General features: G+C 46.5%; 1 protein-coding gene across 2 annotated transcripts in view; it reads left to right on the top strand.

Moving 5' to 3' along the window:
• Positions 1-3,382, top strand: part of EIF4G3 (eukaryotic translation initiation factor 4 gamma 3) — a 336,540-nt gene extending 333,158 nt beyond the window's left edge. For both annotated transcript variants that reach the window (XM_040988037.1, XM_040988036.1), the window contains one exon: positions 2,306-3,382. In XM_040988037.1, the coding sequence (XP_040843971.1) occupies positions 2,306-2,487 (182 nt within the window). In that variant the 3' untranslated portion in view covers positions 2,488-3,382. The remainder of the gene's footprint in view (positions 1-2,305) is intronic.
• Positions 3,383-15,111: the final 11,729 nt, after the last annotated feature.

Raw genomic sequence — 15,111 nt, 5'->3', positions numbered from 1 at the left:
TTCCTGGCACTCCTTGTAAGAGACCAGAGGGCTCTGGGATTTGGTTTGTCTTCGTCCTGGCTTTGTGGACATGTGGAGAATGACTCTGTGAATACAAAGATCTCTTTCTGTCTCCCCTTCCCTGTCAGTCTGCCATTCAAGTAAATGAAGTTTTAAAAATAAATAGGCACATGTGCCTAGTGACTGCCATACTGAACAATATAAGTGTAGGGCATGAAATGGTTAACGATCTTTAGGATGATACTTTTTCTTTAGGTGATGTTTGCGTAAGTTAATCAGGGTGGAAAGGATCCACAGTTAGGGAAAAGTGGGCATGATCACTGTTTCCAAATTTTGTATTACTTCTTCCTGTTTCTGGGGGAAGGGAGAGATAAGAATAGAAGCCATACCCAGCCTCTCAACTACTCCAGTACCCAGGGATGGGGAATGACCATGTAATAGCAACCCAGGGTCCCAATGTGACACATGCTGCAAGGGTTCTGCCCATGTGGTTGTGATAGTTCCAAAATGCTGTCGATCTCGCTGATCCATGGAGGAGAAAACCCCCCTGATGTCCATTGGCTGATACAATCTCAGAATCTTAGAATCTTAGAATCTCTATTTGCCCAGTTATTTGCTGTCATCGTGTGGCTGCAGTAGTTGTCCAGTTCGTTCTGTTCTCCTTCCTCTGCTCTGGTACCAGATGTCCTCTGCAGGCCCCAATGTGCTGCCATATAGGACGATACTCTTAAGCCTCCTAAGGTACCCATCAAAGGCCTTACATGTGGTTACCAAGGATTTTAAGATAGTTAAGAGTTGTGAATAATTCTTTACTAACCAGACAGTAAGGTATATCCAAGTCTTGATAGTACAGGTTAATTAACTAATTCTGTTAAATCTTAAACATTCAGTTAAAAAATGAGTGGGTAGGACACCTGCATCCCCATCTTGGATTGTCTGGGTTCAATCCACACTCCTGCTTCTCGGTTTGGCTTCCTACTAGTGTGAGCCCTGGGAGGCAGCAGTGATGTCTGCAGTAGCACCACCCACATGGGCAGCATGGACTGAACTCCAGGCTTTTGGTTTCTGCCATTATGGCCATTTGGGAACTAAACCAATGGGAGCCAATGCTCCCTCTCATGCTTGCTCTCTATTTTTTGTGTTCTCTCTCTCTCTCTCTGATTTATTTTTGCCTAAAAATCAAGAGTTTGTGGAGAGTAAGGACCAAAAGATATCTTCCAGCTGCTGGTTAACTTCCCAGATGGCCATTACAGCCAGAGCTGGACGGGTCCAAAGCCAGGGAACAGGAGCTTTTTCCAGGTCTCCTACATGGGTGCAAGGGCCCAAAGCGTTGGGCCATCCTGCATGGTTTCCCAGGCCATTCGCAGAAAGCTAGATCAGAAATGGAGCAGCTGGGATACAAACCAGTGCCCAGATGGGATGCTAGTGCCACAGGTGAAGGGTTAGCTTGCTATACCACCTCACCAGCCCTGCTCTCTCTTTTTAGAACTCTATTAATTAAGATTTAATATCTTTTTGAACAATAATATAAGCCGTATTTCCATAGTAAGAATTAAACAATTAAACAATTACCCAAGTACTTTGGATATTTAAAACAAGAAGTCGCTGCTTCAGTTTGAATAAAATCCAGATGAGATAGGTTTTTGTTTGTGTTTTTCATGTGAACAATCACCCTTTTCATTAACACTTCAGCAAGGCCAGATACAGTCCAGGCTGACAAGCTACACCTTGCAATGTTGTAACACTGGTGGTATTGATTGCTGGATCAAGTCCCAGGTGCCCCACTTCCAATCCAGATTCCTGCTGATGCACCTGCAGAGAGCAACCTAAGATGATCCAAGGGCTTGGGCCCCACCCAGTGGAGCAATAGCATAACTGCTGGCTTTGTCCTTGCTGATTTCTGGCCACTGCAGCCATTTGGGATGTGAACCTAAAGGTGGTTTTTCCCATCCTTTCTTATTCCCTCTTTCAAATAAATAAATCCATAAACACACACATATATTAGGAGGAAAAACTCTATCTTACATTTTTCCTCGGAATTTTCTAAGACCCTACTTTAAAGCTGTCAAGCAATGTCGATTTTTCAAAATCTCTAAGTTGGGAATTCTGTGATTAAAAAGAAAGAAACAGCTTTTCTGCCATCTGAAAATAGTTGAAACTGAGCAAAAAAAAAAAAAAATGGGAGTGAGCTTAGATTAGTGAGATCGTCTTGTCCTCTCGATTAGGCAAGTGGTAGCAGACGGGCTTGCTGCCTTTCCTCCCAGCTGCCTTGCCGCGGCTCTGACATCTCTCCCCCACCTTGCAGATCTGCTCCGGATGTTTTTTGACTGCCTGTATGATGAGGAGGTGATCTCGGAAGACGCCTTTTACAGGTGGGAAAGCAGCAAGGACCCTGCCGAGCAGCACGGGAAGGGCGTCGCACTGAAATCCGTCACCGCCTTCTTCACCTGGCTGCGGGAAGCAGAGGAGGAGTCCGAGGACAACTGACACTTCAAATACACGAAAGGAAATGAAAGAAACAATTTAAGTATTTTTTTAAAAAAAAAAAAGTTTCACGTCTTCGCCAATCACAGTGCAGCAAGGCCAATTCTGCAGAGCCCCCAACACGTGCACGAGTGGGGGAGGGAAGGAACAGGGGTGATCCTGGAGCAGACAGGTACTGCAGCCTGCAGCCCTGAGGGCGGGAGCACTAAAACCAAAACCCACCGATTATTTATAGAGAATATTTTCTGTTTTAATCTTTCTTTTTAAACAAGGACTCATACTTTAAAAAAAAAAAAAGTTTAGCAGACAAAAAAAGTTGAAGACTTTTAATTTATTTTAAGGACTGCTGCAAATGCCAGTGTAATTTTTTAATTTGCAGTTTCTGTAAACAACTTGTATAATAGAAGCGCAGAGAAACAAACGTTCCCTGGGCCCCCTCCCCCCCCCAGACGCACCACACGTTTGTTTTAAGTCATAGTACTTAGTCCAGAGTTAAGATGGTTTGGGGTGAACGAGGTCAGAAAGATTATTTTGGGTTTGGTGGTTTCTTTTTCTTTTTTTTTTTTTTTTTTTTTTGGCATCAAATCTTTCTGCCTGCCTCTCAGCTTGCTTCAGAAAATTATATTAAAAAAAAAATCACAATAGTAATCAAAAACATACATAACCTTGGAACAGAAGGAAATGCTGTGGACCAGAGAACTCCAAGAATTGTTCGAAAAGAAAAAGTGCTACCCTGGGAAAAGTACTCTTAATACTTTTGAAATCTTTAGAGCAACTTTAAGGCTTGTAAATACATAGAACAAATATTTAAAAAGCAAAAAGAAATTGACTCAATACTATTTCTTTTCACTTTCGAAATATAAAGAACAAAATAAAGACAAACATTGCAAGTTTAAAAGAAAGTAAAGCGACTTCTCCTTTCAGCAGCTGCTGCACATGCGCCCCTCCCTTGAAGGTGCAGTGTGGCTGCACAGATTGTTGGGGGTGTCGGCCAGTGGAGGAATGCGTGCGCCGCGCCTGTGTGTGTGTGTGTGTCTGCAGTCAACCAGAGGAACACATGCACACACATGCCTGTTGTGTGTGTGTCTGCAGTCAGCCAGGGCAAGCTACTTGGTGGGTGGGTGGGGATAGATTGGGTTTGATTGGTAACTTCTTCCCAACACCATTTAGGGTGCTGGCACAGCTAAGGGCAACTTTTTCTTTTCTTTTTTGATTTATTTGGGAGGTAAAGAGAAAAAGAGGTCTCATCTACTGGTTCAATCTCCAAAGGGCTCCAGCAGCCAAAGTGGGGCCTGGGCAGGGCTGAACTCAGAGCCAGGAAAGCAGTACCGCTCTCCCATCACAGTGGCTGAGACCCTGTCCTGCAACCATCAGCACGCTCTGATCTCTCAGCGTCTGTGGTGTCAGGGAGCTGGGGCCAGAGGCAGCACCAGAAATGAAGGACTGGCCCACCTGTGTGAGACGTGACCTCTGAACTCAGGGCTAAGCTTTACTTTTCCCCAGGAGCAGTCGTTTCCATTCATGCATCAGAGCTCGGAACAGCGACTCACTTTGAGGTGGTTGTTACCACTGATTTTTTAAATTTTGGATCAGTTGTGAGGTACAAAGATGTCTTCTAAAGAAGACAAGGGAAAGAGTGAGCACTAATTTATGCTTTTTAAAAAGTTACACGGGAAGTGTAAAACCTAGCCAGCATTGGCAGTCAACACTGGGTTCTCCCTGTCTCAGGCTTTGTCCAAGCCACCTGGTGAGTATACAGCAGGCTGGGGCCTCCAGCTGGGTCCCATGGCTACTACAGAGGCTGGGCGCCTGTGCCTTGCCCCCTGCTTTCATGAGGTTCTGGCTTCTGTTTCCCTGGTTAATGTACCTTCATCTTTCACAACCTATTTATGAAGAAAGCCACATGGCCCCTACGTGAACAATCTGCATTTTATATCTGGATAACTGAAGATTTCTGTGAGCTTCTTTCTCTTAAGAAAATGTCCATATTGGAAGACCTGGTAGGACTTGCAGAACACAGGACAAAACTTTGCCCTGGTGAAAAAGTGTTCCCTAAATACCGTGGAACACAATACGAGGCCCTTTTCTGTGGGCTCAATGGTGGGAAGTGGTTCTGTTTTCAAGATTTATCTATTTTGTCAGGGTAAGAGAGGGAGATCTTCCATCCTATTGTTCACTACCCAAATGGCTGCAATGGCCAGGCCTGGGCTAACAAGAAACCAAGTGCTTCTTCCACATCTCTAGAGAGGTACAGGGGCCCAAGCACTTGGACTGTCCTCTGCTGCTTCTGCAGGCCCAATAGCAGGGAGCCAGATCAGAAGTGGAGCAGCCGGGACTGAACCTGTGCTCGCATGGGTGACTTTACCCATTATGCCAGAGGGCTGGCTCTGGAAAAGCTGTTCTTGAACTCAGTCCTCAAGCTCGCTTGGCAGGAATGTGACAGCATCTGCCACAAGAGAAAAGACCAGGAAAGCTGTTTTTAGGATCTGCTATAGGCCTGGTCTGGGAATCTTCGTTTGGAAGAGGCCAGTGTATTGTTCTGCAATACATTGGGTTTTGACAGCAATTAGAAATGGTGGTGGTTCTCAACCAGAAATCTATGAGTTCTGCAAGGTTCCTTTAGTAGTAGTAGTAGTATTAACTGGAAAGTCAAATACACAAAGAGGAGAAAAGACAGAGAGAAAGATCTTCTGTCCAATAGTTCACTCCCCACGTGGCCTCAATGGCCAGAGCTGAACTGATCTGAAGCCAGGAGCCTCTTCCAGGTCTCCCACATGGGTGCAGGGTCCCAAAGCTTTGGGCCATCCTCATCTGCTTTCCTATGCCACAAGCAGGGAGCTGGATAGGAAATAGAACTGACAGGATACAAAGCAGCGCCCATATGGGATCCTGACGCATGCAATGCACGGACCTTAGCTGCTGAGCCACCACACTGGGCTGTGCAAGGTTGTTTTTAAAGCGATCAGCCACATTCCCAGAGGCTGAGGGATAAGGACTGTGAGAAGGCGTGGGTAGTGTTTGCAGTGGCAAGGCATTTCAGGGAGAGGTGACCTGTTCATAAATACAGCCATACGTCACTCGACTGTGGCGATAATCTTCTAAGAAACATGTTGTTGGGAAGCTAGCTTCTTCATACAAACATGAAGGAGTAGACTTAATACAAAGTAGAAATACAGGAAAGTTAGGGGTTACTGCTTAATGCACCAAGAGATGAGCTAAGCACAGGACTCGAAGAACCTGGAGCTGAGGTAATGTCCCATACCAGTTTCAGTAAAATGAAGTATATACCGGAATAACAGTACAGTTAAAACATAAGCCAGTGACACGTGAACTGCTATCCAGTACGATGTGCTGTGTGTAATTTTGTGCACCATTCTTTCATATAGCTGGCAGCAAATACACTGGGATTCCTTAGAGCAGCTCTTCCACCTGCACTCTGGTGTTCAGGGCTATGTCACTAGACAAGAGCAAGTTTTCCTCTGTGCCATCATAAACTGAAGCATGTGGCACATGGCTGTTTTTTATTAAAAGAATTTGAGGGCCCAGCATGATAGCATAGTGGTCAAAGTCCTCGCCTTGCATGTGCTGGGATCCCATATGGTCACTGGTTCCAATCCCAGTGGCCCTGCTTCCCATCAGCTCCCTGTTTGTGGCCTGAGAAAGCAATTGAGGATGGCCCAAAGCCTTGGGACCCTGCACCCGCGTGAGAGACCCGGAAGAGGTCCTGGCTCCTGGCTTTGGGTTGGCTCAGCTCCGGCTGTTGTGGTCACTTGGGGAGTGAACTGTTGGATGAAAGATCTTCCTCTCTGTCTCTCCTCCTTTGTGTATCTGCCTTTCCAATGAAAATGGATAAATCTTTTAAAAAAAATTTTTTTGAGGAGCCAGCACTGTAACATGGTGGGTAAAGCAGCCTGTGGGCACAGCGCAATGGCCTAGTAGCTAACATTCTTACCTTGAATGTGCCCAGATCCCATATGGGCGCTGGGATCCCATATGGGCGCCGATTCTAGTCCCAGCAGCTTCACTTCCCATCCAGCTCCCTGTTTGTGGCCTGAGAAAGCAGTTGAAGATGGCCCAAAGCCTTGGGACCCTGCACCCGCGTGGGAGACCTGGAGAAAGTTTCTGGCTCCTGGCTTGTGATAGGTGCAGCACCAGCCATTGCAGTCACTTGGGGAGTGAATCCTTGGATGGAAGATCTTCCTCTCTGTCTCTCCTCTCTGGACGCCAGTTTGAATCCCACTTGTTCTGCTTCCGAGCCAGCTGCTAGTGCTCCTGGAAAAGCACTCACACTCACAGGGAGACCTAAAGGTCTCCCATGCATTGAATGAATGAATCTCCCATTCATTGGTTTACTTTCCCAAATAACTGCAGCAAAAAGGGCTGGGTCAGGCCAAAGCCAGGAGTCAGAAACTGATTCTAGCTCTCCCACGTTGGGGTTGGGGGCACCCAACTTGTTGGTCCACTCCCTGGTGCCTCCTGGGCTGTGTCTTGTTCGCACTGACGGGATTAGGAGCATTAGCGAACGGCACAGTAAGAGCAAGGCGAGATTGCTGCCGATCGCAACCCAACACTGTAATGCCTCCTCACAGCCCTCTGGCGGGAGAGCAGGCTTCGATGATTGTTTCAAGGTACCGTGCAGCATTGTCAGCACTGGCATACCCGCACTCCTAAGCCATCACCAAAGCCCTTTCGCTCATTTCAACTCAGAACTATTGCACTGCCTTTTCCAGTCCGTGAAGTTACTTGTGCATGTACACATAGTCGATGCAATTAATTCACAGCTCTTTAGTCACTGAAATGAAAGCATTCTCATTTCTAGTAAAGAGACATGATACAACTTTAAAAATAAACTCGTTTTTAGATTCTTAGGTCAGCAAGCCAGTTCACAGTAGCATCCTGTGCTTGTCTCATTTACAAGTATTTGCCAAATGTCCACGGTCTATGAAGCAGACACTGGCAGCGACCGAAATCGTCTTGCTTCTTGTGGGATCTTATGTTCTTCATGAAAAAACCGGGATGTGGATCTAGTTGGCCAATTTCAACCCATCATTGGCATTGGCACCTGTGTTCCAATTTTTTTATTAAAAAAATATTTTTATTGGAAAGGCAGATATATATTTGTACATATATATTCACACATGTATGTGTGTGTGTGTGTGTATTTAGAGAGAGAGAGAGAGCAGGATCTTCCTTTCCCTAGTTCAGTCTCCAAGTGGCCACACAGCTGTAGCTGAACCAATCTGAAACCAGGAGTCAGAAGCTTCTTCCAGGGCTCCCACACAGGTGCAGGATCCCAAGGCTTTGGGCCGTCCTTGACTGCTTTCCCAGGCAACAAGCAGGGAGCTAGATGGGAAGTGGCACAGTCAGGACACAAACCAGTGCCCATGTGGGATACAGCATGTGAGGGTGGAGGATTAGCCAGTTGAGCTGGGATCCCATGTGGCATTGGTTTGTGTCCTGTCTGCTCCACTTCCCATTCAGCCCAGTGCTTGTGGCCTGGGAAGATTTGATGCGTCTGGCCTGGGTTATGTGATATGTTTGCCCTAGCCACTAGGTACTGTTTGTTTCTTGGTCTCATTTCTTGCTACTTGAGTATCTTTCCTTAGAACTAAAATTTTTTTAAGATATTTTAAATTTTTTTTATTGGAAAGGCAGATATACAGAGAGGAGGCGAGACAGAGAGGAAGATCTTCCATCCACTGGTTTACTCCCCAAGTGGCCGAAACAGCCGGAGCTAAGCTGATCTGAAGCCAGGAGCCAAGAGCTTCCTTTGGGCCTCCCACATGGATGCAGGGTCCCAAGGTTTTGGGCCATCCTTGACTGCTTTCCCAGGCAACAAGCAGGGAGCTAACTGGATGGGAAATGGGGCCACCAGGACACAAACTGGCGCCCATATGGGATTCTGGCACATGCAAGGCAAGGACCTTACCCACCAGGCTACCTTGCCCAGAACTACAATTCTTAAATGAATTAGAAGTTAACTTGGCAGAGAGGGGCCCAGAGCGATGGCTCAATGGCTAAATCCTGGCCTTGCAACCACCGGGATTCCATATGGGCACTGGTTTGTGTCCCAGCTGCTTCCAATGGAATCTTTCTCTCTGTCTCTCCTTCCCCCTGTAAATTTACCTTTCCAATAAGAACTTTAAAAAAACTTTTAAAAATAAGCAAAATTTATTCTGGAAAAAATGTCTCAGCTAGTAAACATGTGTCTAGTGGCTTATCTTCTGCCTTGAGGTACATTTGGATGTAGTGTCTGTCTATTCAGATTGAGACTGCTTTTTGGTCGTGAGAGTAAAGCCTCCACCAGGAATCAAAACACCTTGAGATAGCCTCTACCACGTGTTGGTCCCAGCTGAATAGTTCTAAGATGCCTTTCCATTCAGTACGGCTAGGCTGTAGCTGCCGGTACCCTCTGCAAGGTTTAGAGGGAGATGTATTCATTCACATGCTCACTGGCTTCGACTGTCACTTTGATTCCTCAGTGGGAAAACGGGCATCTATTACATATGGAACCCCAAAACAAGAAGAAATTTTAGTAGTTGTTACTACAACATGAAGTGATATAATCACCAAAATATTAGCTTATAGAAAAAAATGTGCCAAATGATTTTTTTTGTGTGTCTTACTTTGAAATAATTTTAGGCTTCAATTTGATAGACTGCAGTCTTACCTGCTCCTCCCCAGTCCTCCCCAGTCCTCCCATTGCCAGCCTCTATGCTTCCATAGAGCATTGGTCCAAGCTAAGAAACCCACATCAGTATGTGCTCTTAGCTGAACCATGTGGTTTTCCCTGGATCGGATGCAGTCCAGGATACCTCGTTGCATTTAGCCATGCTGTCTGCTTGGTGTCCTCTACCCTCTGACCACTTTTTGGTCTTTTTATGTTACTCAAACCCTTGACAGTTTTGAGTGGTGATAAAGTTATGTAACAATTTTGGTTTGCGGTTTTTCTCATGTTAAACTAGGGTAGGAGTTTTTGGGTAAAAAAGTATTCATCTCATTGTCAGCTGTTACACACCATCCATATGACATCCCTGGTGATGGTGACTTTGACCTCGACTTAGCAAAGGTGCTGCTTGCCAGATTTTTCCGCTCTAAAAATTACTATTTGTTGCCCCTTTGTTTCTCTAATCTATTTGAAGTTCTCCTGCAAAGCAAATGTGTCTCCTCTCACCTTTGGTTCTTTATTCTTGGATACATCAGTGTTTATTTTAGATATCAAGTTGTAATTCGATATAGCATTATTTTATTGCTCAAGTTGTTCCAGCATTGGCTGTTGGGAAGCTCTTTGATGTTAGCTTATGTGTCCCTCAGTCTCCTTCTTCGTTGTTTTCAGAGCACTGCCCTTCAGAGATCACACAATGCCACAAGCAGATGTTGTGTTTTCCTTATCCAGCTGGGAATGAGCCACTTTTCCCAGGATCCTTGCTTACTTTCAGGAGAATGTTTTAGAGGTTGGAGAACCTGGTGAGTTTATTGCTATTGGGGGCTTCTCAGCTGTTTGAACTGCAATTACATTCCTTCTGTTCCTGAGGTGAGGTCTTGCCAGACGAGTAAGCCATTTTTGCACATAACACAAAGTTGGCTCTTAAAAAACATCAGTGCGTTTCTATTGCTGTGACTGTGTAAAACGCCCCTCCCTTCCCTTTTTTCACTGGAGAGTCGGGGAGCTCCCATCCACTGGTTCACTTCCCGGGTGCCCACAGCAACTAGGGCAGGGCCAGGGTCAGAGCCAGGATTGGCAATCCAGTCTCCCCTATGGAAGGCAGGAGGAGCTCACTGCTGCCTCCCAGGGGCCTCACAAGCAGGAAGCTGGAGTCCAGAGCTGGAACCCGGAGTCAAATCCAGGCATTCATATATGGGATACAGGTATCTTAAAAAATAAATAAATAAAACTGAAGAATTACAGAGAGAGAGAGGAGTCTTTCACCTACTGGTTCACTCCCCAAATGGTTGCCACAACCAGAGCGGGGCCAATCCAAGCTGGGAAGCAGGTGCTTCTTCTAGGTTTCCCACATTGCTGCAGGGGCCAAGGATTTATACTATCCTTGGCTCCTTCCCTGGACCACAAGCAGGGAGCTTGATGGGAAATAGAGAAACTGGGACACAAGCCAGCATCCACATGGGATGCCAACGCCATGGGCAGCAGCTTCCTTCCAATGTGCTTTGGGAAGGCAGTGGAGTATGGTCAAGTGCTTGAGCCCCTGCCACCCACAGGAAGGCTCCAGGCTTTGGCCTAGCCCAAGCCTGCTTGTTGGCAGCCTGGGGAGTCAATCAGTGGCTGGAGGATCTCTCTCTCTCTCCATCTCTCCCTGGCTCACTCTCCTTCATGCTCCGTTTCAAATAAATAAATAAATCTTAAAAAAGAAATCCAAAAAACAAAACTTGAGATGCTACTAAAGTAATACTTTCAGATAAATGGATTCTTAAGTGCATTGATTGAGGAAACAGCAGATGCCTTTCACTATCTTTTTACCCTTTTTATGACTTTTTAAATGTTAATGCAATACTGATACAAAGAGAAGAGATTACATGTAGTTCATAGATAGAATTCTGAGAATATAAGTGGGGGCCAGTGCTATGGTGTAGTGAGTTAAGTAGCCACTTAAAGCACCAGTATCCCATACAGATACCCATTCAAGTCCCAGATGCTCAACTTCCCATCCAGTTCCCTGTTAATATGCCTGGGAAAGCATCAAGGCTGGTTCAAGTCCTTGGGCCTCTACACCCATGTGGGAGACCTGAAAGAAGCTCCCGGCTTCCAGCTTTGGCCTCTCCTTTTCTCTAATTTTTTCAACTAAATAAATCTTAAATATATTGAAACACACACACAGTATTTCCTTCTTTCCACCCTTTACCTCCCGCCTTCCCACCTCCTTTTCTTCTTTCCTTTTTTCTTTCTTCATTCCCTCCTTCTCTTATTTTTTACTTTTTGAGATAACAATTTTTTAAGATTTTTTTTTCCCATTGGAAAGTCAAGTTTACAGAGAGAAGGAAATACAGAGAAAAAAATCTTTCGTGTGCTGATTTACTTCCCAAGTGGCTACCACAGAGCTGAGCCAATCTGAAGCCAGAAGCCAGGAGCTTCTTTAGGTCTCCCATGTGAGTGCAAGGTCCCAAGGCTTTGGGCTATCCCCTGCTGCTTTCCTAGGCCACAAGCAGGGAGCTGGATGGGAAGCAGAGCCGCTGGAATTAGATCTGGCGCCAATATGGGATCCCAGCGCATGTAAAGTAAGGACTTAGCCTTTGAGCCATTGTGCTGGGTCAGAGATAACAAAAATTTAATTAACATTACAGTCAAGGACTTAAAGTTCCAGCAAATAAGCAATAAGTAAAAAGACTCTAGTTTTGAGAAGGCGATCAGAGGAACTGACAGGAGAAAATCATGCCTGGAGCCAATACAGAAAACACCGTGCTGTGCGGAAAGTAGTGCAGAGCAGAACTTGAGGAAAAAGGTGTATAGTCGCATAGTTGATGCCATTTACTGGGTATTTGACGGCCCATATGTGTGACCTGGCACAACCCATGTGAGTGTGTTCAGAATCGCTGTACATACTGCTTCCTAAGTTTAACAAAGAAGTGAGGTCTTGGTGAGAATGGGACAGTAAACTGATAAAAAAGTTTATTTGAAAGACAGACACCCTCCTTCTGCTGGTTCATTCCCCCAAACAACTGCAGAGCTTGGGGCTGAGCCAGGCTGAAGCCAGAAGCATGGAACTGTACCAGGTGGGTGGCCAGGCTGTGACTACTGAGCCATGGTCTGCTGCTTGCGAGGGTATGCATTAGCAGGCAGCTGGAGTCATAAACAGAGCCCAGTCCTGCAGGTGATTTCCATTATGATGTTTCTGCCCGTATTTGGCTCTTGTTAATAAATACAAGGACGTCCTTTCACCTTAAGTCCCAGGAACGAGGCCAGTTCAAACAGCTGCTCCTTGGCTTCCCCTTAGAGCGCAGTGGGGGGCAGTGATGCTCAGCATTTGCTGCCGACAGGAGTCATGTGGAGAGCCTGGGCAAGGACAGCGTCCAGGGCTCCATCCCCCACTGCCTATTTCTAAATCCTGGGACCCATCCTGGGTATCAGGGATGCTTGTTTCTTTTTAAATTCCCCCATGTTGTAATTTGACACAGGGTTTAAGACCTCTTTGGAATGGTGAAGCCTGACTTAATTAACACTTTGGATCACAATATATATTTTCAGATTTTTAAAACTACGTTTTGGAGCAGGTGTTGTGGCAGAGCAAGTTAAGGCACCACTTGGAATGCCCGCATTCCATTTGGAATGCCAGCTTGGGTCCCAACTGCTCCTGTTCTAGTCTAGCTCTCTACTGATGTGCCTGGGAAACAGAAGATGATTTTTTCAGGTGCTTTCAACTCTGCCCAGCTACTGGGAAACCAGGCGGGGTTCTGGTGTTAGCTAGGCCCAGCCCTGACTGTTAGGGCCGTTGGGGTCATGCACTGCTGGATAATTTTCTCGCTCTCTTTTTTCTCTCTGTCTCCCTCTCTCCTTCCCTCCTTCTCTGCCCCTTTCCCTCTCAGTCTCTCTCCCTTTTCCCTCCCTCTTTTCCTGTGTGTGTGTGTGTGTGTGTGTGTGTGTGTGTGTGTGTGTGTGTGTGTGAGACTCTGCTCTTCAATAAATAAATCTCAAAAAATGTTTTGACTGCAAGGTGCTGGACGCACAGATCTGGAAGTGCAATGATGCTTTTTGAAGAGTGCAGTGCTGTGAGAGCACACAGCAGCAGAGAGCCCATGTAAGCCGGGGACTAGGAGATGCTCGTCGGGAGGAGAATTTTAAATGGAAAAGCCTGAAGAGCTAAATAAGCTAAGGAATGGACTCGGGTAGGGGCGCTTTTCTGTGCAGAGGCTCCGAGGCAGGGGATGCGAGGGGTGGGAAGCAGTGGGTGAAGTCAGCTGCTTCCAAGAAAGCTTGTTCTGAGGTGCCCTCTGATGAACTCTTCCTGGCTAAACTGGAGCCCAGAACGTTGTAAAAGTTGCCTTCTATTCCCACTTAATAGAACTCACTAGAAACCAACTTTGACATTTTTAAAAAACTGACTCTTCATGGAGGGTACTGCTGTGGCTTAATAGACTAAGCCTTCACCTACAGTGCTGGCATCCCACATAGACACTGGTCAGAGTCCCAACTGCTCCACTTCTGACCTAACTTCCTGCTTGTGACCTGGGAGGTAGTGGAGGATGGTCCAAAACCTTGTGACCCTGCATTCGCATGGGAGACCTTGAGAAGCTTCTAGCTCCTGGCTTCAGAACGGCTCTATTCTATTGCGGCCACTTGGGGAATGAACCAGCAGATGGAAGATCTTTTCTCTGTCTTCTCCTTCTCTGTTAACTCTGCCTTTCCAATAAAAATAAGTGAGTATTTAAAAACAAGAATGCGTTTTCATTCAGCAGAAGGGGTGACTGTACTTCTAACAGCTTCGGGTCCACAAGACGAGCCATGCCATCTGGTGATGGACGGCGGGCCCTATGGAGTGGGCCTTGTCCACCACGTGTCCTGGCAGCAGCAGGCAGACCCGTGAGCTCGTGGAACATGCAGGTTCACAGGGCCCAGCCTACCAAGACAGAACCTGAAGGAGCTCGAAAAACTGCCTTTTCTTAAAATAAATAAATATAACCAACTAAAAGTGTTTATTTGGAAAGAAACAGCCAGAGATAGGGAGCATTCGCACCCACTCCTTCACTTCCCAGATGCCAGCGGCAGCCAGGAAGCAGAGCCAGGAACCAGACCAGGTCTCCCGTGTGAGTGGTGAGGGCCCAATTCCTTGAGTCATCAGCTGCCTCCTCCCTGGGGCACTTACTAACAGGAAGCTAGAATTGGGGGTAGAGCCAAACTCAAACTCACGCACCACAATGATGTGCTGAGTTCCAGATGGAGCTGAAACCACCCAGCCACATACCCAGCCCCCACGAGCCTGCTTTGAAGCAGCGCCTCAGATGACTCAGCCTGCCAGGGTTTTAAGAACCGCTGTCTGGCAGTGTTTCACTCCCTGCCACAGCAGACAAAGCACTCGGTTTAGAAGACCAGCTAACTGCCGGGAGTGCCTCACAGCCCTTAGGCTTTCGGATTCTGCTCCGTAACCCAAACCGTCAGCCCTTCCTGCAGTCTGCGAGATAGCGTGCAGGCGCGTTGTGAGGTGGTTTCTAAGCAATGCATTTACTGAGACAGCGTCTACCTTGTTAACCTGCTCCCTTTCACCAAGCAGGGATTGAGTCCTGTGGAAGTCACGTGCCTGACCACTATCAGAGCTGAGACTTGAACTTGGAGGTAGGGTTTTCCAAAAACTACTATTTCACCAACCAACAGTCTTTAAAAAAATATATTTATTTTTATTTGTAAGGCAGGGTTACAGTGAGAAGAAATAGAAAGAGATCTTCCATCTGCTTGTTCACTCCCCAAATGGCCACAACAGCCAGAGCTGAGCTGATCCAAAGCCAGAAGCCAGAAACTTCTGGGTCTCCCACATGGGTGCAGAGACCCAAGGGCTTGGGCCCCTTTCCGATCCATAAGTAGGGAGCTGTGTGAGGAGTGGAATACCAGGGTACACAAACCAGCGCCCACACAGCTGAGCTGGCTGTGCCACGGCACCAGCCCCGCTAAGGGTCTTTGTAAGG

Source organism: Ochotona curzoniae, unplaced genomic scaffold (genome assembly GCF_017591425.1).
Source record: "Ochotona curzoniae isolate NIBS_2020 unplaced genomic scaffold, NIBS_Ocur_1.0 contig_4792, whole genome shotgun sequence".
Taxonomy (NCBI): domain Eukaryota; kingdom Metazoa; phylum Chordata; class Mammalia; order Lagomorpha; family Ochotonidae; genus Ochotona; species Ochotona curzoniae.
Note: the sequence above shows the minus strand (reverse complement) of the source record. Positions and strands in the feature narration are given on the sequence as shown.